The 20,917-nt window shown below is 34.2% G+C and overlaps 3 protein-coding genes across 5 annotated transcripts; 2 read left to right on the top strand and 1 right to left on the bottom strand.

Annotated features, from left to right (window-relative positions):
- Window positions 1-1,610: 1,610 nt before the first annotated feature.
- LOC113858871 (PI-PLC X domain-containing protein At5g67130-like) lies at window positions 1,611-4,911 on the top strand. Of its 3 annotated transcripts, none has more exons than XM_027491658.1 (8): window positions 1,611-1,840; window positions 1,927-2,049; window positions 2,138-2,275; window positions 2,369-2,467; window positions 2,589-2,892; window positions 2,974-3,182; window positions 3,310-3,396; window positions 4,451-4,911. In XM_027491658.1, the coding sequence occupies exons 1-8, from the start codon at window positions 1,715-1,717 to the stop codon at window positions 4,670-4,672; spliced, it is 1,308 nt and encodes a 435-aa protein (XP_027347459.1). In that variant the 5' UTR covers window positions 1,611-1,714; the 3' UTR covers window positions 4,673-4,911. The 3 variants fall into 3 exon arrangements, with proteins under 3 accessions (XP_027347459.1, XP_027347457.1, XP_027347458.1); XM_027491656.1 differs by having other exon boundaries at window positions 2,974-3,197; window positions 4,451-4,769; XM_027491657.1 differs by having other exon boundaries at window positions 2,974-3,197; window positions 4,454-4,769.
- A 5,513-nt stretch (window positions 4,912-10,424) lies between these two features.
- Window positions 10,425-15,147, bottom strand: LOC113858674 (caffeoyl-CoA O-methyltransferase-like). Its single transcript, XM_027491395.1, has 6 exons — window positions 15,052-15,147; window positions 14,876-14,954; window positions 13,926-14,020; window positions 11,271-11,309; window positions 11,013-11,144; window positions 10,425-10,718 (listed from the first exon to the last, which is right to left on the bottom strand). The coding sequence occupies exons 1-6, from the start codon at window positions 15,145-15,147 to the stop codon at window positions 10,425-10,427; spliced, it is 735 nt and encodes a 244-aa protein (XP_027347196.1).
- Window positions 15,148-19,229: 4,082 nt separating this feature from the next.
- Window positions 19,230-20,573, top strand: LOC113858178. The gene is made up of 2 exons (XM_027490687.1): window positions 19,230-19,806; window positions 19,972-20,573. The coding sequence occupies exons 1-2, from the start codon at window positions 19,230-19,232 to the stop codon at window positions 20,571-20,573; spliced, it is 1,179 nt and encodes a 392-aa protein (XP_027346488.1).
- Window positions 20,574-20,917: the final 344 nt, after the last annotated feature.

Consider the following 20,917-nt stretch of genomic DNA (forward strand, 5'->3'; position numbering starts at 1 on the left):
TTAACAACTGTGAATATGATAGTTAAGGTAAAAATAGTCTTAAAAATAAAAAGTTATAGTGATAATAATAATAATAATAATAGTGATAATAGTAACAATAATTAATGCGATTAGTTTTAATGAATAAAGTAACAATACTAGTAAAATAATAAATTGAGTATATAATAAAAAAAAGTGAAATTTTAATTATAATTAATTTGAATAATAAAAAATACAAAGATTGAAAAGAAAAAAGTTTTTTTTGTTATAAAAACAGTAGCTTTTTTTTTTTAATAATGAAAAGAAGAGAATTTTTGGTTCAAGATAACTAAAGAGAAGAAAATGTGGAGAAATTTTATAAATTTTTATGTCTAGTTTAATATTTTAGAATCAATAACATTATATTTGATTAAAGATACAAAATTATTATATTGCATGTATTTGGATAGTAATGAAATGTGTTTTTAAAATATTTTAAAATTTTAACTAAATAATTTTTATGTGAAATAAAAAAGGTTCAAATGACTTATTTTAAAAAAAAATTAATTTTTTATTAAACTCAATTTTTTATATTTATTCTTCATAACTCTTTTTATACTTAACTTTCAATTTAAATTTCTCTTATTTTTCATTTTATAGTTTTTAAAATTTTAAAATTGTCCGTTCAAATATAACTTAGGTAATTATGGTAAAGTTATATATCAATCTAACTGATTTTATTCGATATTTTGCAACTTCAATGAATATATGTACCGGTAAAGAATTTAGTACAAATGCAATATAGTCACTAAATCATTATAACAAATCAATAACATAAGCAAAAATGTTTGTTATTTAATAATAATAATAATAATAATAATAATAATAATAATAATAATAATAATAATAATAATAATAATAATAATAATAAGCTTTTTGAGAATGAGATTGTGTTGTTTTTTTAGAATTTTTTTATTTTTGACTTAAAAATTATGTTTTCTTAAAAATACTCCCCTCAATTTAATTCCTATAGCTTACTTAAAAAATAAAAATTTGAAGAAAATAAAAAATTAAAATTAATTAGATAAATTTATCTCCAACTTAATATTTTTGTTTAATTATTTTAAATATATAATAGTAAATTTATTTATATTTGCTTTCTTTCTTTTTTTCTCTTGTTTTATATATATAATTTTTCTTTAAAATATCCTTCTTATTAATGAAAACAAGTATTTTAAATAAAAATAGAAAAATGCCAAACAAATGACAATAAGCATTTACTCTTGTGACCTAATGAGTTAAATTTTTTTAAATACAATTTTAATTATTAATTAAAATTCATTAAAACTTATAAAAAATATTAAATTTAAAAATAAAAATCAAGTAATTTTTAATAATTTTAATTAATAATTAAAAAATATCTTATTTACGTCTCATCAAATAAAATATGCGTCGTTAAAGTAGTAAAAATTATTTCAACTAATTTCTGATCTGTACTTGGAGTTTCAGTAAATACAAAATAGGAAGGAGGGAGTAGTCTAAAACAAAAATAAAATATAACAGTTGAAGGTTCAATTTACACCAAACAGTGCTTAAAGATAATTAGCAGAACGTAAGTGCACTTAGAAAGCAGGTTTGGGTTTGATCACTGCACAGTGGAATTCTCTTTAGCTTTAAAGGTTCACTGTTTGAACCTTGTAACTCTAATCATCCATCCTTCTAGTTCAAGATTCTGCACTACACTACTGAACCTGCCATGTACTCGCATTTCCTGAACTACCCTCGGAAATGCAGAGTACCTTCCATCATGTACCTCATCGTGCCACTCTTCTGTTCCCTCTTCTTTAGCGCTTATGCCGCGTGCTCTAACGCCAATTGCCAGGTTCTCTTTCTCTCTCTCCCTCACTCACTTTTGTTCTCTTTCAAGTTTCAAGAAAAGAGATCCATGGATTGTTCTGAATTTGGCAGGTGCTAGAAGCTTGTTCAGCTGCTACTGATTGTGGGCCGGGTCTCTACTGTGGCAATTGCCCCGCTTTGGGCTTGAAGCAACCCATCTGCACCCGAGGCCAACCCACCCTTCCTACTTCCATTGTAAGATCATTCTTTCCTTTGATTTCAGTGATGCCTTTTCCAAATGCCCAATTTTATGTGACTTTACCTTTTGTGCCATGTTGTGCAGCTGAATGGGTTGCCCTTCAACAAGTACACGTGGATAGTCACTCACAATTCCTTCAGCATCGTCGATTCACCGCCTTTGCCTGGTGTTCAGAGACTAACGTTTTACAATCAAGAAGATACTGTCACTAACCAGTTGAGGGTATCAATGCACTTTGCAATTGCATGTTGCTCTTCTTAATTTTGCTTGTTTTTTTGTTATGTTTGCTTATGCATTATTTTTTTGATGATTTAGAATGGAGTGAGGGGACTGATGTTGGATATGTACGACTTCCAGAATGATATCTGGCTCTGTCATTCGTTTCGAGGGCAATGCTTCAACATCACTGCCTTTGTAATCTCACCCTCTTTGTTATATTGATTGATTTTTCGTTTCACAATCGAAGTGTAAAGTGTGCTTTTTTGGTTTCATTTTCGTGGGGTGTGGTGTAATGTGTCTGTTGAAATGCTCTCAGCAACCTGCGATAAATACTTTGAAAGAAGTGGAGGCGTTCTTGACGGAAAATCCAACTGAGATTGTCACCATCATAATTGAAGACTATGTGCACACTCCCAAGGGGTTGACAAATCTGTTCATGAGGGCTGGATTGGACAAGTATTGGTTCCCTGTGTCCAAGATGCCGAAAAAGGGTGACGATTGGCCCACTGTAACGGAGATGGTTCAAGCAAATCACCGGCTTGTTGTATTCACTTCCGATGCTTCGAAGGAAGCTGATGAAGGAATAGCTTATGAGTGGAAGCACATGGTTGAAAATGAGCGTAAGCACTATATTGTTTTAGCATGTGGATCTCCGTTATACATGTTTTGTAACGACGAACATATAATTTACTTGCTTTCAGCTGGAGATCCTGGAGTTCAACCGGGTTCTTGCCCACATAGAAAAGAATCGAAGGCACTAAATTCTAGAAGTTCATCACTTTTCTTAATGAATTACTTTCCAACATATCCAGTTGAAGCTGACTCATGCAAAGAGCATTCAGCTCCTCTTGCTGAGATGGTGAATACATGTTACAAAGCTGCAGGGAATCTGCTGCCCAATTTTGTTGCTGTAAATTTTTACATGGTATCCCTTATTGTTCTAGCTTCTAGGTTGTTGAATGAAACTTAATTATTGATCTGTATACAGCAGATACCTTGCAATTCCACTTTAGCATTCTGAATGAAATTTCGTGCAGAGAAGTGATGGAGGTGGTGTTTTTGATATTGTGGATAAAATGAATGGCCACACATTGTGTGGGTGTAGTACAATCACTGCCTGCCAGGTTTGTCTGCACTTCTTTGTTCAGATATGTATTGTCTTAATGCCATTTGTTCGTGAAGCTTTTGTTTTCTGATGATTCCTCATATATGTGATTCTGTCTGTGTCTACTCCCAAACTGGTGAGTAGAAACCTAATTGAGCATAATTTTACACCCTGTGGAAAGTTTCCGGCATTTCATCTAACTACAAATTTCAAGTCATTTATTCCAAAAGGTTGTCCACATGAATAGAATATATGAAATCTTCAGATGAACTCTTTGAAGCCTGAATATACATTGGACATCAGGTTGATTTAGATTGTCCTATGAATGTGGAATCAGACTATTGGTCAGTTAGTTACCACAATCAAAATTCTTTTTGTTTTCTTAAATACAAGTGTCCTTTTTTTTTTATCTTGAAACCGACAATAATTAGAGAGATAAAATGATCACAACTTGGATGATGGAAAGAAAGGTTCATTCACTTGGGATTGAAGGTGAATTTTCATTTTGTTGAAAGTAGAAAAGAAAAACATTGATATGCTTGAATTTGATTACATGTCAATTTCTTTTTAGATTTTGGAGTATTTCATAAAGAGAAAAGTGAGGTAGTTTCCATGTTCACTCTGCCCAGAAATTCTAACAATATCTAACTCATTTTTTTTTAAATAAACATAAAATTATAGGTTTATAAAACTCAATATAAGTTTAAAATAAATACATTGACACTAGTAATAACATCCCCATGTCCTCTCTTGACTTCCCTTATTTTTCTCAACTATCCTCTCCACTATTTGTTCTTAACTGCATGCTTCATGTTTGTCGCTATTTTTATGAAATAGTGTAGCACAATAATTGGGAAAAATTCGGTTAAGATCCATTTAGTCTGATAGTCATCACGAGGCACACATATTCATCACTTGGTGTTTAGTTGCATATTGTATTTGTATGAAATGGAAGAACATTTGATGTGGATGAATTTCTATCTTGGGCCTTGGCAAAGGCTCTACCTGTACATTTTGATGAATTGAAAACCAACTGTATTATTTTGTATGACACAATTACTGCTATTTTGCAGGAGGGTGCACCCTTTGGGTCTTGCAAGAATATTTCTGTACCCAGTACAAGTCCAGTGACCAATACTGGTGGAAGCTTTACTGGATCTGTTCAGTTCTCTAAGTCAGCTTCGCTCATCCATCGTCCAAATTGTTTGCTTCTCATCTTCTTTTTCTTCCTGCAATATTGCAGTCTTGTTGCAGCTGTGATGACTAAGCATTATCTCATATCTTATGCAAGCTAGTTTTTCAAGAGGATCTCTAGTATCTTGACATGTACCCTGCAGTATTGCCTCAAGCTGTGAAATGTCACAGAACTGTTGCTAGATTAGAAAATTAGATTAACAAGGATCTGTGAAGTCATTTGAGGTAGTAATCATGAGAGACCAAGACTTTATCTGGAGCTATAAATAGTTCAGGTATGTTGTATTCTTGGATGCACAAATCAAATTCTAGATAGTTGCAGCCCTGGATGCATCACTTTCACTCTTTCTCTTGTTGCACATAGATGCATTATTTCTGTTTTCCAATTTACAATAATTGTGGTTGGCAAAATTACTTTTCTAACATTGATGTTGAGAAGGTATTGGTGTGGATCAATTGACGACCATGCCCTAATCAGGTACTCATATTTTTTAAATTTAACTCATTAGGTTGTGTTAAAGATACTACAAATTTGACAAGTTAAATAACATCTAACCTAAACTATGTCATCAATCTTCATTGTCAAGCTGGATGGGATAATTCTTTTGTCCTAGGTATGAGTTCAGTTGTCTGCTTCATGAGCAGAAGTAGAAGTTCTAGTGTGACTAGTTCATGATTCCAATAACGACAACTAAGCCTTATTGCACTAAGTCGGCTACATGAATTACACAACACCATTGAACTCAGTCAAAAACTAAATTTTTAGAAATCTGGTTAATTAAAATGTTTCTTTTAATAACTTCGTCTAAGATTCTATTGGGTTTCTCTTGACCCTTTTTTATCAGACTAAAAGTCATGCAATCCGCTCCTTTTTTTGCTGTCTTCAAAGGTCTTTTCTGCATGTGACCAAACCACTTTAGACAATTTTCAGTCATCTTTTCTATTATAGGTGTTACTTTAATATTCTTCCTATACTATCATTTCTCATCTTATCCTTTCTCGTTCGACCATTCATCCACTTTAACATTCTTATTTCTACCACTCTTCTTTTTGTGTTGTTCTTTTAAGGTCCAATATTCACTATCATATATGATAGTCGGTTGTATTACACTATAGCAAATTTTTTTTTTTTAGCTTAATAAGTATTTTACGATCACAAATAACTCTTAATGTCTTCTTCCATTTTAATTACCCAACTTGTATTCTGAGTAACATCTTCATTAATTCACCTTATCATTCTATATAATCAATCTCAAGTACTTGAATCTTAAAAATTGTAATTTAATACCATTTTCAATTTTAATTTTAATTTTAATTTTATTTTTGCTAAACTTACAATTGATATACTGTGTCTTACTTCTACACAAACAAAAATTCTTATATTTTAAAGTCTTCTTCCATAACTCAAGTTTAACATTAACTTCTTCTTTTAAATTCTCAACCAACACTATATCCTCTACAAAGAGCATGCTCATAGGGATAATTTTTTGGATGTCACTTGTGAGCACATCGAGAACTAGATTAAATAAGAATAGAAGTTCTCACACATGTAGTTACTTTCCCTTTGGATGTTACTTGTGAGCACATCTAGAACTAGATTAAATAAGAATAGAAGTTCTCACACATGTAGTTACTTCCCCATACATATCTTGTATAAGCCGAACATGTTACATGGTCCCCTTTCTTTTTTAAAGTCTTTAATAACTTTTTTTTTGTTATTCGATCATATGTTTTCTCTAAGTCAATAAAAATCATATATAAGTTTCCATTTTTATATAGTTTCTATTGTAAAATTTCTTAGGCATAAAATTAAATTTATTTTTTCCAATCTCAGTTTCTTTCCGTAGTCTATGTTCAATTACCTTTTTCCTACAATTTCATAGTGTGACTCATAAGTTTAATCCCTCTATAGTTTGCACAGTTTTGGATATTAACCTTGTTCTTTTATATAAGAACCAAAGTGTTCTTCATTCATTCATCTTACATATTCTTTGATTTCAAAATCTCATCAAAGAGCTTAGTGAGTCACTTAAGTTTTTATTTTCCCAAACTTTTCGAAACTTCTTATAAGGATATTATTGGGGCTAATTGCTTTACCATTATCAATTCACTTAAGAGTTTCTTTTACTTTAATTCAAATCCTACTATAATATGTTATATTTAAATTATTCGCTTGCACTTCTAATTTTGCTATATTTTCATTTGTTCCTTATCCATCATTAAAAAATTTATAGAAATATTTCTTCTATCTGTCTTTGGTGCCTTGATCCGAAACCAAAACTTTTCCTTCTTCATTCTTAATACATCTAACTTGATCCAAATTTGTAGATATTCTTTCTCTACTTTTAGTAAGCTTATAAATCTTTATTTTACCATACTTTATCCCAAAATCTTAATAGAACTCTTCAAAAACTTTGGAACGTGTTTTACTCACTGCTTTTCATGTCTCATTTCTTGCATTTCGGTACCTTAGTTAATTTTCAGCATTGTTACATGTATGCATAGTTTTAAAACGTATTCTCTTCTCTCTAATCTTTTTTAGGACACTTTCATTCCACGACCATAATTCCTTGTCTTTTGGTTCAAAACCTCTAGATTCACCTAACATTTTCTTGGCAACTTTCTTGACCTTTGTAGCCAATTTGTTCCAAATGATGTTAGCACTACCTTGTGTCACCCAACTACCTTCTTCTACTAGCTACTTTTGAAAGTCCAATTGTTTCTCATTTTTAAGTAGTTACCACTTAATTCTTGAAAATAGTATGGCTTAATAGATACTTCCATTGTAATGGATTAATACACACTTCCACTTATGCAACATCATAAGCTACTCTTTCACCAAACTTCAAAATAAGTAAGAAAGTTTTTTTCCAACCCTTTGGAACCATGAAGGGAAAGGTTATGTGGATAGAGTAAAGTTATTGCGGATGTCAACTCTTAAAGGAGAGGTGATTTTATGTGTGTCCTACATCAAGTAGAATTGGAAATTGGATATTACACTTAAGTTATGAGATTTACTTAAGTCATAACAATTGGTGCTTTTGTTGAGAGTTGGATTGCAAATAAAACTACATATAGATTATATCGCGGTGCATGTTGTGGATGTCACCTCTTAAAGTAACATTGTTATGGGCCCCCCATTAAGGAGAATGGCACTGTTGATGTGGTATTTAGGGTGTGTGGCTTCACCAAATAAGTTAGTCTATTGAGTCAGTCTCACCTAATTATAAGTTAGCATGTTAAGAGAGCTCAAATCAAAAGACTTGTCTATTAAGTGAGAGATCTTAATGATTTCAATTCTGTATTAAGATTATCGTTTTACTTATGTGAGATTCATAATATTGTCTCTTTAGAAGTCAACTCTTTCAACTTTGACAGGGTAGTTGCCCTTTGCCCTTACTTTTTCTACTCTTCTTGTCTATCAGTATTTGATATATTGCATGTTAAACTAGCACATTAGTAGTCCTTTTTTGTAATCTAACCTTAAAGAGAGCACCAATTGTTATAACTTCAGAACGTGAGGGGAAAGCTTAATTTGAAAGTCTAGTCCATTATGTGAAGGAACTTCATGGCTTAATTACTACCTTGAGTTTCCTATACAGTAATGTGGGATATAACATTTGTTGAAGTGGTGCAACACTTATCTTCAGTTTTTTGAATAAAATCTTTTGTAATGTTTTTTGTTGTTCCATGAAAATGATGACCACTAATGTGATATTTAATTCTCTGTCTTAACCATTGCCTCAGCAACATTTTAAAAATTCAGTCTGCCTAAACTGCCATTAAAATCATGTCATCTGACATGTATAATTATTTTTCCTGATTTTAATTTTGTTTTAAAACAAAAAAATAAGAAAAAGTTGTCAAATTAAGAGATCAATGGAATAAATACTATAGGATTACTAATAGTTTTCTTTAGCAACATGTTGCGCCAGCCATTACTAGAAGCTTGGACTAAATGATTGCATATGTTTATAAGTAGGAAGTTCTTTTTGGCAATTCTTTTTCCCTGACGATTTTCCTTTAGATGAAGTGAAAGGTGTGGGTAGCTTTTCTGGTGTAAATATGTATGATATTGTATTTTGCTCTGGTGGTATCTTGTTATGATATTAACTCTCTGAGAATCCACTATAACTCTTCCTTTCCTTTGGTATTCTCTGACTATCAGCCTTGCCCATCAATTTGGGTTTCTTGCTTCCGTTGAGATTCTAGTTGAACGTTTCTTGTCTTGTAGAAGATAGTTTGAATGAAATTAATCTTTTGAATATTGAAAGAAAAGATATTGAAGGTCCTTTCATGTATAAACATTTTTGAAAATATTTTGCTCTACAATTCTTTGAAAGATCGTTGAAGAAGACTTGTATGACAGCTATACAACTAATTCAGTCATGCTTTTTACAATGTGGAAAATTCAACTTGTAAATTGTAAGGAATGGTGATTGTGATGTTGATATCGTTTTCCTGAATACCCAAATATTTGAAACAATTTTCATCGACTTTCACTGTGTAATTCGTGAATTTGCGTGTTATCAATCAGGTAAGCCATCTTTTCCTTTATCATTTTGTTTTTGCCTCTGGGTTAACATATTTAGTGCTAGTGTAAGTTTTGTTTGTGGTTGCTGTGCTTTGCTCCGTCATTTTTTCTTCAAATGCTTTGTGTAGAGGTTATGAACGCTGTTGACGTGTTAATTTTTGTGATATCTTAGTAATGCTGATTATTTGCACGTTTGCAAATACACGTGACGTCATTCTTACCCTCACTAATATTGATTGTGTTTCTTGTGTTTCTCGCTTTTAACTTTCAGGTTTTGTACCAAGAAATCATTAGTCAACAACAGAATTAGGACATAATAGCTAGAACCTCTTGATCATTGTCTACCCCAACTATTAATATTTCCTGTCTCTCGTTCCCCCTACCTGCATTCACTTTGTATTGGGGTTGAAACTACCAAGTTGTATTATATATCTTTTACCAAATTCTCTGTTGCTTTTCATGTGTCACATTTCTAAAAAATATAATAGCTCATCTTTTTCTGATGATAAAAGCATTATAAATAGAAATCTTTGATATAATTTAAAAATTATTTTAAAAAATAAACTTTAATTATAAAATATAATAGTCTAAATAAAATGAAGTGTCAATTTATTTTGCAATATCAGTAGAACATCTTAGAGTATTACGTTGTTGGCAAATAAATATATAACACACTAGGGACTAAATAACATATTATTTAAATAACTAAATAAAATTTTAAATAAAACTAAATCAATTCAAACCCTAATTTTGAAATCTCTAATTTAAGATTCTTTCTTATCTTAAAGAATCTTTAACACGTTTTCCTCTACTTTTTATAATTCATTTATTTAATACTAATTTAAATAAGTTATGTACTCGTGGATTCTTGTCATTGTCAAGTATTCGATTAATTAACAAGTAATTTTTTTAGTAATATAAAACGTAAGAACAGATCCTGCAGATCTGCAACAAATAAATCCAACTGAAAAAGCAAGAAATTCAATTTTTTTTTAAGTAGAGGGTAGTTGGCATGCTTACTTTTGGTCCTTCTACCGAACATTTACCCATGATTATAATTCAGCGGGAACAAATAATAATAATAAAATTTTTAACGTGCATTCAATCTCACACAACAAAAGTATTTATATAATGAATTTTTAATAAAATTTATTATATATCAATTGACGTATATTAAAAAGCTTAATAATAAAATCTTTAGAATTCACCCACACTTTTGAAGAAGGGTTTTATTTTAATCAATGATTGGATCACCCTTGACAAACGTAATTAAAATCCAAATTCATGAAGGAGAAGAATATAAATGGGACGAGAAGTGATCAGATACTCCGGCGGCACAGGGTAAGGCCATCACCAATAGAGAGCTGGGAAATGTGAATCCTAGAATCATGAGCCAAATAGTTGTTGAACTCAATCACATAACTCCGGTGATGTTTGATGAAATCGACCATCGGCGCGTCAGATGGAGCCGCCACTGATCCAGTCCATAGGGTGTTATCGTATGCGATCACTCCCCCAATCTTCACAAGCTCAATCACTCTCTTGTGATAGTTCAAGTAGTTATCCTTATCAGCGTCCACATAAATGAAATCAAATTTTCCTTTGTTATTTTCCTACAAATTTGACACAGATTTAGTAAAGAGAATAATACTGATAATGCCTTATATATTGATCTTTTGCTTGTTACATGAAGAAAATATTAATTTTTTTATATTTTAAGTTTATTAAATAGTTTCTCCATAAAATAATATTAAAAATTTAAAAGCTTTGCAAGAAGATATGATATTGCTTTAACAAATCACAAGGTCACTTTAACAAATCAAACCATTGTTAATAAATTCCTCCTTCCCTAGATTCAAATTTAAAGTGTGGATTAACATTAAGATGATAGTGAATGGTGTACGCACATCTTTAATCAGTTCGTCAAGAAGAGGAAGAGCGTGTCCTTCTCTGAAGTCAATCTTGTGAGCCACTCCAGTCTTTTGAATTATGGGCAATCCTAACTCGTAATATTCGCGGTTCACGTCCATAGCTAAGATCTAATATAACACAACGTATTCTACAAATTTGAGTCATGAATTTAATGAGGAATGGATGCATATATATATATATATATATGATTTAAAGTTTAGTTAAACGTGTTAATCGAGCTAATTAGTAAGGACCTTTCCATCTAGGGCAGTAGAGAGCAGAGAGTAACCAGTGTAGTGTTGGGGAAAACCAAACACAAGAACACAATTATCTAAAGTGAGCAGCGGAAACAATTCTCCAAACTTGCAAGAACCTGTGAGGAGCAACAACAATAACAAATGGCAGCAACAAACACAAGGACACATAATTATTTACGTGGGAAAACCCTCTCAATGTGAGAAGTAAAAACCCACGGGTTCAAGCCAGTCAATCAAGCTCCACTATAATCAAATGAAGTTACAAGAGAGTCTCAAAATACTACACAAATTCGTGCAAACAATCAACTAATACAACCAAGCAATAAAGCCTAACCAAAGAGAGAAAATCTCACAAAACAGAGCTGCTGTTCATACACGATTTCTCTCAGCCAAACCCTCCAATCAAAGATCCCAGCGGTCAGAACGAAGAACTATATGTCTGAGAATTTCTATCAAAGTTTCAGCTCAATCCAACGGTTGAATAAGGAGAAATAACTATTTCTATGCGGCTGGTCTGTGCAGAGTCACCAAAAACAAGGCTTCTGTGCGAAGACAATATCTCCAATTTCAGAACTCTAATAAACAATCCGAACGGTCAGAATAAAGAGAACCGTGTTATGAATCTGATGTAAAATTTTCAGCCCGATCCAACGGTGAACTAATCGGATATCAAAAAAATGGAGTAGCTGATCTGAAGCTTCTTTCTTCCCTCACTTCCCTTCTCTCTTTTGATGTCTCTCTCTCCAAAATACACCATGCATCGGATGCAAGAAAAAAAAACCTTTCAATTTTGACTTCTCTCACCCACTCTTCTGACTTCTCACTCTCCTCAATTATGTGAAAAATTGTGCTTAAAATTTGAACTTTTGGACACATAGTTGAGAGTCCAACCCAACAATTTTCCCCCCTCATAATTATGTGGAGGTGACCGTCAATCCGGCGATCTCACAACAGTGCTCAAACTTCCCTCTTGGTAGTACCTTAGTCATCATATCAGCACCATTATCATCAGTATGAACTTTAGCCAACTCCAACAGCTTAGCATCCAAAACATCACGTATCCAATGATACCTTACATCAATATGTTTGGATCTAGAATGGAAAGTTGGATTCTTACCAAGATGGATAGAACTTTGATTGTCACAAAGCAACAAGTATTTGTCCTGCACAAAACCAAGCTCTTGCAAGAATTTCTTCGCCCATAGCAACTCCTTGCACGCTTCAGTAAGTGCAATGAACTCTGCCTCTGTGGTAGACAACGCTACACACTTTTGCAGCCTTGACTGCCAAGCTATAGCTCCCCCTACAAATTTAATCATATAGCCTGAAGTAGACCTCCTGGAATCAATGTCTCCAGCCATATCTGAGTCTGAGTAACCTACCAAAGTAGGTTTATCACCTCCAAAACAAAGCCTCAAACTACTAGTACCACGAAAATACCTCAAAATCCATTTCACAGCATTCCAATGCTCTCTACCTGGATTTGACAGAAATCTACTGACTGTACCAACAGCATGTGCAATATCTGGTCTTGTACATACTATTGCATACATCAGACTACCCACTGCAGATGCATAAGGAACTCTGCTCATGTCTGTCTTCTCAGCTTCATTTGAAGGACTCTGTTTAACACTCAGTTAAAAATGAGCCGCAAGAGGAGTGCTCACAGCTTTAGCATTTTTCATTTGGAATCTTTGTAACACCTTCTCAATGTAGTGCTCCTGTGATAGCCAAAGTTTCTTCTCTTTCCTATCACGAGTGATTCTTATACCAAGAATCTTTTTAGCAGCTCGCATGTCTTTCATGGCAATGTATCTTTATTGGTTATTGTCAAGATGAATTTGGCTACAAGTTATATGATCCTATTGAGAAGAAGATTGTTAGAAGCCGTGATGTGCAGTTCATGGAAGATCAAACCATTGAAGATATTGACAAAGTGGAAAAGAATACACCTAAGAAAGATAGTAATATGACTTATGGTAATCCAATATGGTTGCCTGTTGACAATCTGGATCATGCTGAGACTAATTCTCAGAATGAAGAGCAACATCGTGATGTTGATGACCAACAGGTTGGAGATGGATTATAGGTTCCGATTGATGGTGATCAAGGGGAACATGATGATGCACTAGAACAACCACTAGTTCTGGTGCATCATCAAGATCATCATCATGTTCCCCTTGATCACCATCAATCGGAACCTCTAATCCATCTCCAACCTGCTGGTCATCAACATCACTATGTTGCTCTTCATTCTGAGAATTAGTCTCAGCATGATTCAGATTGTCAACAGGCAACCATATTATATTACCATAAGTCAGATTACTATCTTTCTTGGGTGTATTCTTTTCCACTTTGTCAATATCTTCAATGGTTTGATCTTCCATGAACTGCACATCACGGCTTCTAACAATCTTCTTCTCAATAGGATCATATAACTTGTAGCCAAATTCATCCTTATAATAACCAATAAAGATACATTGCCTTGTCTTCGCATCCAACTTGGATCTTTCATCCTTTGGAACATGAACATAGGCCTTGCAACCGAAGACACGCAAATGATCATAGCTCACAGGTTCTTGCAAGTTTGGGGAATTGTTTCCGCTGTTCACTTTAGATAATTGTGTTCTTGTGTTTGGTTTCCCCCAACATGTAGACACCTATTTCCATGGTGTTCTTGGCGTTCATGACCATAAGCAGCATGCTTAGAAGTTGCGCTTCGTCTGCTGGGGTCACCATGATTTTCCCGTTTCATCAATTTTATTGTATTTTTTCTTTTTCTTTATCTTCATAGTTTATAGTAGACTTGTTTGGTAAATCAACTTATTCAAATAGTTTATAACATTTTTTTAGTATTTTTTAAGAGAAATATTAATAATATAACGTTTAGTATAATTTTTAAATACACTTCATTAAAATTTATTAGAAGTCACAATATATATAAATTCCACTCCTAATTTAATAAGTTTTAGTTAAATTTTTAATAAATTTTAATCAATATTTAAAAAACACACTAGCAAGAGTATGTTTTTAGAACTTTTTCCCCCCTCAAATTGCTACTTCATATATCGTTTAACTTTACAAACCCTTAATTTATTTATTCTTTTTTTATTTTATTACTATTATCTCATTATAACTTTTCTTTATCTTTTTAAATTAGATTTTGTTAACTTCAGTTTTCAGGGTTAAAAATAAGTAACTAGATGCTTAAATTCAGTTCTAAAGATTGTGGTTAATAAAATTTATTTTAATTTTATAAATTTTTTTAAATACTCTCCTTATCATATAATAAAAATATTTAAAAATAAAAATACAATAAAAAGTTATTTCAATTTTAATTTGATAAATTATTTAATATATATATATATATATATATATATATATATTTACTGCAATTTGAGTTATAGGAAAATAATTAAATATTTTTATATTATTTTACATTTATGAAATAATTTAACAATTAATCTTACTAAATACTTTTAACCAATCAATTAATTAACCTAGCAACTTTTTAATTTTAAATTAGCTCTAACTTTTCAAGCTACATTTTTAATTAACTTATTGGATAGTGTTCTCGTGAGGGAGAATAACTTGGTCTTACCAAGGGTGTTTTTCTGTCATCTGGCGCAGCTCCTTCAGGCTTTCGTGCTCTCTTGGATGCACACTGGTTTCGAGTATATACTGCACTAATACATATAATAGGAAATGTTAGAGTAAATTACTCTGAAGGAAAGATTGTTTATGAGAGACAAAATGCAAAGTTGTTTAACTAATGAACCTGATAAAGTGCATCGCTCCGCAGGAGAGTCTGAAAACTGAGATCTTTGGGGCCTTCATGTTGGGTTTCTTGTTTCTCCTCTTTGGTGATACCCATCTCTGTCTTTAGTATAAATGTTCTTAGTTTTGTTTCTGAGACTTAGGAAGAGTTTTTCCTGTGAAGAAAGCCCCAAAACTCTCTCCAATTTATAGAGTAGGGGTTTGGCAATTCCTTTAGAACAAAAATTATGTGTATAGTTTATAGGTGTTAGTTAAGTGCTGGGTACTAATTAAAATTTAACTTTTATTTAATAAAAAGGTTTTTTATTTAATATTATCATAAAAAGGTCTCTATTTAACTTTGATTAATAAACAGTACTAATGATACTTAAAGTATTGCAGTTAAGTTTTATTTTAAATAATATAAAAATATCTTTTCAATAGAAAAATACTAAACAAACTAAATATAAAAATACACTACTTCTATATATTTCAATAATTATGACATTTATTTTTTTAATAAAAACCTTTTTTTTATTAATATTATAACCTGAACTCAATAATAACACGTCAAAGCTGCTGATGGGCGACAGCTCAACATTCTTCAAATAGATTAGTTAAGTTTCGGCAACCTGAAGCTTTCTTCCATGGCGTTCATCAACACATTACTGAAATAAAGTAATAAATTTATTGGTCCATATAATAATTAAATCATGCAGCCTATCGTACATGATCTTTATTCTTTACTCAGACTCACGTTACTTTTAATTCATTTACCTGCTCTTTCGATTATTTTTATGCTTACCTTCTATATCTTTTCTTCATGTTCTAAAAAGCAGCCATAATTGCATATTAACAATTTTTAAAATAACATAATATTTTTAATATCGATTTTTAAATAACTAATATTAAAATACTTTTAAAATCAATTTAAATTAATGTAAATTATTTTTATAAAATGTAAAAAGTATTCTTTAGATTGGCTAATTTATGTGAAGACGATGAACCTTAATTTATTTATATTCTAAACATCGGTTTATATTTTGTGTATATTATTGATAAATAGTTCTAATTCAGTTACCTTAATCTTAAACTTCATTCAATATTTTATTTTAGTATGTTGCTTTACAAACTTAACGAAAAGGGCATCATTGAAAATTATTGCTGTTAAAGCAAAAGAAAACAATTACAAGCAACAGGCATTAGGTTGCATTTCTTTAAGGACGGAACTCACATAGTATCAAACAAAAGAAATATCTAAAGAATCACTCTTAGCTATATAATATGGATATGATTGAGCTTATATGAAATTTAATACGTTGTTAGTGAACAATAATGCATATATACTTTTTCCTTATTGTACTGGATAGGGGAACTGATGGACCCTACATATAGAAGAAAGGAAACTGAATACCTATTCGGCTAGTCTAAATCAATACTTCTAAGATTCAAAGATAAATAATAATTAGAATTTTATTCAAACCATGAAAAGGGCCAAAAGTCAAAGTTGACTCAGGCCCATTAGCCCATTACAGTGTCTATAAAAGAAAGGTAGAAAGAGCAGGTAGGTGGTTGACTTTTTATTATTGAATACCATTTATTACTCCGAGCCGAATCTTAACTTCAACATCGGAGTGCCTTTTGCAGGTACCCTCTCGCATCAGCAATTGTCAGAAGGACGCCAGATCAGAGGTTGAAGACAGTCATTTCCTAAGAAGGAACATTTTGGCGCCCACCGTGGGGCGCGATTAACTTCATTCTTCAGGATTAAACATGGTAATGACGAGAAGCCAGCAGGAAGGAACCTCTCGGCAACAAATGGAGGGCGTCACACCAGAGGAACCAATACCTGAAGTGGTGATGCAGGGAGGAACAGAGGAAAGCATTCTAGCTGTACTGAGGCAGCTTAAGGCAGAAATGATGGAGATGAAGAAGGAGCGCGAAAGAGATGCACTAGAACTCTCGGCCCTAAGAAGGGAAAATGCCGGCTTAAGGGAAGAGATAAGGACACATGTCTCCTCCCAAACTACACCCGTCATCCAAGATCAAGGGGAATCCTCAGCACTGCAAGAGAAATCAAGGCAAGTCTATCAATCGGCCACCAGAAATGACCGGGACGATCTTGTGAACTGGAGCCCATTCGTTCACCACATTCTGGAGGCTAAGCTGCCCGATAATTGGAAAAAGTTGGCAATAGACAAATATGATGGCACATCTGACCCTGGAGAACACGTGGATGTCTTTGCAACACAAGTCAGTCTGTACACAGAAAACGATGCCTTATGGTGTAGAATTTTTCCTACTTCACTATGAGGACCTGCACTCAGTTGGTTTACCCGACTCCCCCCTTTATCCATCGACTCTTTTGCAACTCTCACAAGACGTTTCAACTTGCAACCCTTCCAACTAGGAGCAAAACCAGAACAAGTCGTTTATTTAGGGGTCGGTTTGAATGCACAAGAAAAGCAAATCCTCCAAGGGATGTTGTTAGACAACGCCGATTTGTTTGCTTGGACAGCCTCGGATATGCCTGACATTGATCCAGCATTTCTTTGTCATCACTTATCGGTCTACAAAAGGGCCAAGCCGGTAGCTCAAAAGAAGAGAAAAATTGGTGGTGATAGAGCGAAGGCAGTAAAAGAAGAAACCAGCAAACTAATACAGGCTGGCTTTATCCGAGAAGTCAGGTATTCAACATGGTTAGCCAACGTCGTCATGGTCAAAAAAGCCAACGGCAAATGGCGAATGTGCACGGACTTCACGGACCTCAATAAAGCATGCCCAAAAGACGCATACCCCCTACCAAACATAGATACCTTGGTCGATGGTGCAGCAGGTCACAAAATACTGAGTTTTTTGGATGCTTATTCTGGGTATAATCAAATACCAATGTATCCCCCGGATGAGGAAAAAACAACATTCATCACAAATTCTGCAAATTTTTGTTATAAAGTGATGTCGTTCGGTTTAAAGAATGCAGGAGCAATATACCAGCGACTCATGAACAAAAGTTTTGAAAAACAAGTGGGTAAATGCATGGAGGTGTATATGGACTTCCATGGTAATTAAATCCCTCGCATTGAAGGAACATCTTGACCACTTAGAGGAAGTATTCGGCGAAGCCAGAAAGCATGGTATGAGGTTCAATCCTGAAAAATGTACATTTGGTGTAGCTGGCGGTAAATTCTTGGGTTTCATGTTGTCTGAAAGGGGGATTGAGGCAAACCCCGACAAATGTAGAGCCATCATCGACATGGCCAGTCCTCGAAATGTCAAGGACGTTCAATGACTGGCCGGGCGAATTACAGCCCTTGCTAGATTCTTGCCAATAATGGCAGAAAGGTCTCGACCTTTCAGTGAATTATTGAAGAAATCCCAAAAATTTGCTTGGTCCAATGAATGCGAGGACGCCTTTGTACAATACAAACATGTGCTAGCGGCACCACTTGTGTTAATTAAACCAAAACCAAATCAGGAAATGGTTATTTATTTGGCCGTGTCCAATCACGCCATCAGTTCGATTTTACTTCAAGAAACACCTGAACCGAATCCCGTATATTTCGTTAGCAGGACACTCCAAGGTCCCGAATCTTGGTATCAATTAATGAAGAAAGTAGTACTTGCCTTAGTCCACACAGCTCGTCGGTTAAGACACTACTTTAAGAGCCATCGGATGGTGGTACGTACAGATTGTCTGATGGCCAAAATTTTGAGGAAACCAGAGTTGGCTGGCCGGTTGGTGGCGTGGACAATTGAATTGTCTCAATTTGATATCCATTTCGAAAACCGACGCCCCCTTAAAGCCCAGGTGTTAGCCGACTTCATCAATGAATTCACTATACAACATAATACCACTTCAGACATGTGAAATTTGCACGTTGATGGATCATCAAATCAATTAGGCAGTAGAGCTGGGGTTATTCTTGAAGGACCAAATGCATTTGCCATTGAACAGTCTATCCGGTTTGGATTTAAGGCATCCAACAATCAAGCCGAATATGAAGCCTTACTCGCCGGTCTCAGGCTAGCAAAGGAGATGGGAGTTAAACGCGTTACTGCTTGGAGTGATTCAAAAATTGTAACCGAACAAGTTAACGATACATATTAGATAAGGGACTCGGTCATGCTTAAATATTACCAAGAATTCAAGAAAATAAAACTGAGTTTGAGGAGGTATGTATTCGGTACACACCAAGAAACATGAATCCACGAGCCGACAGGCTAGCTAAGCTGGCTAGCCAACGGAAACCAGGGCAGTTGCATAGCGTGGTTCACCAACAAATCATCCAACCTAGTGTCGCCAAACAAGAATGCATGGACATAGAAAAATCATCCCATAATTGGATGACCCCACTCATCCAGTACCTCACTGACGGCAGCTTACCAGAAGATATAGCTTCAGCTAAGAAAATAAAAGTACATGCAGCCAAATACCTTCTTCTCGGCAAAGAATTGTATCGAAGAGGAGTTTCAACACCCATGCTTAAATGCCTAGACGACGATCAAGCTAATTACGTCATGAGAGAAATCCATGAAGGTATTTGTGGTACCCATTCGGGTGGACGAACTACGGCAGCAAAAGTACTCAGAGCCGGATACTACTGGCCAACAATAACTCAAGACTGTCATTTGTTTGTAAAAAAATGCATTCCCTGTCAACAGCATGGTCCTCACCTGCACCAACACGCCGATACTCTTTGCCACATTAGCTCTCCCTGGCCCTTTGCTATTTGGGGAATGGACCTCCTCGGTCCTTTCCCTCTAGCAAAAGGGCAATGTAAATTTCTCCTCGTCGCCGTGGATTATTTCACCAAATGGATTGAGGTCAAACCCCTAGCCACCATCACGGCCAACAACGTGCAAAAATTCACTTGAAAAAATATCATTACACGGTTTGGCCTCCCCCATGCACTAATTACAGATAATGGGCTTCAATTTACAGATTGTCGGTTCAATGAGTTTCTGGAAGGCCTGCATATCAAACACAGAGTTACATCTGTGAAACATCCTCAGACTAATGGCCAGGCCGAGGCCGCAAATAAAGTGATCTTACATGAATTAAAAAGAAAGTTAGGTTCGGTAAAAGGAGAGTGGGCAGAGAAACTGCCTGAGATATTATGGGCTTATCGGTGCACACCGCAAACCACAACAAAGGAAAATCCCTTTCGGCTTACCTATGGTATTGATGCCATGGTGTCAGTGGAAATTGGGGAACCCACATTCCGGAGGGAGAATTTCAAGGAATCGGCTAATGAAGAGGCTCTGGCCGTCAACCTGGACTTAATAGATGAAATATGTGATCACGCTGCCATTATGACCGAGGCTAGTAGAAGAATGATGGCTAGAAAATTCAACTCCAAAATCAGTCCACGACAATTTTATAAAGACGACCTAGTATGGCGAGTAACCGGAGACGCACGCAAGGATCGGCGAGAAGGAAAGCTGGCAGCTAACTGGGAAGGCCCCTTTCGGGTAACAGCAAGATTAAATAACGGAGCATACAAGTTGAAAACATTGGAAGGAAAGCTAATATCGAGGACCTGAAATGTCACACATTTGAAACATTATTATAGTTAAGCCTTGTAATGCATACACAGGTGTACTCTTTTCCTATCCTAGGTTTTATCCTCTTAAAAGAAAGTGAAAAGGGGTTTTCCTGGGAAGGTTTTTAATGAGGCACCTTATCAATAAAATTCTTCTTTTTCACCTATACGGTTTTTATGCACTGAATATCTTTCAAGCACCATTGAATTATTTCCCTCCCGAGTACCCCCACTCGGTTAAGGATGAATCAATTATATTTTCCTCCCAATTATCACTTGGCTAAGGTTGAATTATTTCCCTCCCGAGTACCCCCACTCGGTTAAGGATAAATCAATTATATTCCC

This window comes from Abrus precatorius, unplaced genomic scaffold, assembly GCF_003935025.1.
Source record: "Abrus precatorius isolate BTA unplaced genomic scaffold, Abrus_2018 Scaffold2, whole genome shotgun sequence".
Classification (NCBI taxonomy): Eukaryota; Viridiplantae; Streptophyta; class Magnoliopsida; order Fabales; family Fabaceae; genus Abrus; species Abrus precatorius.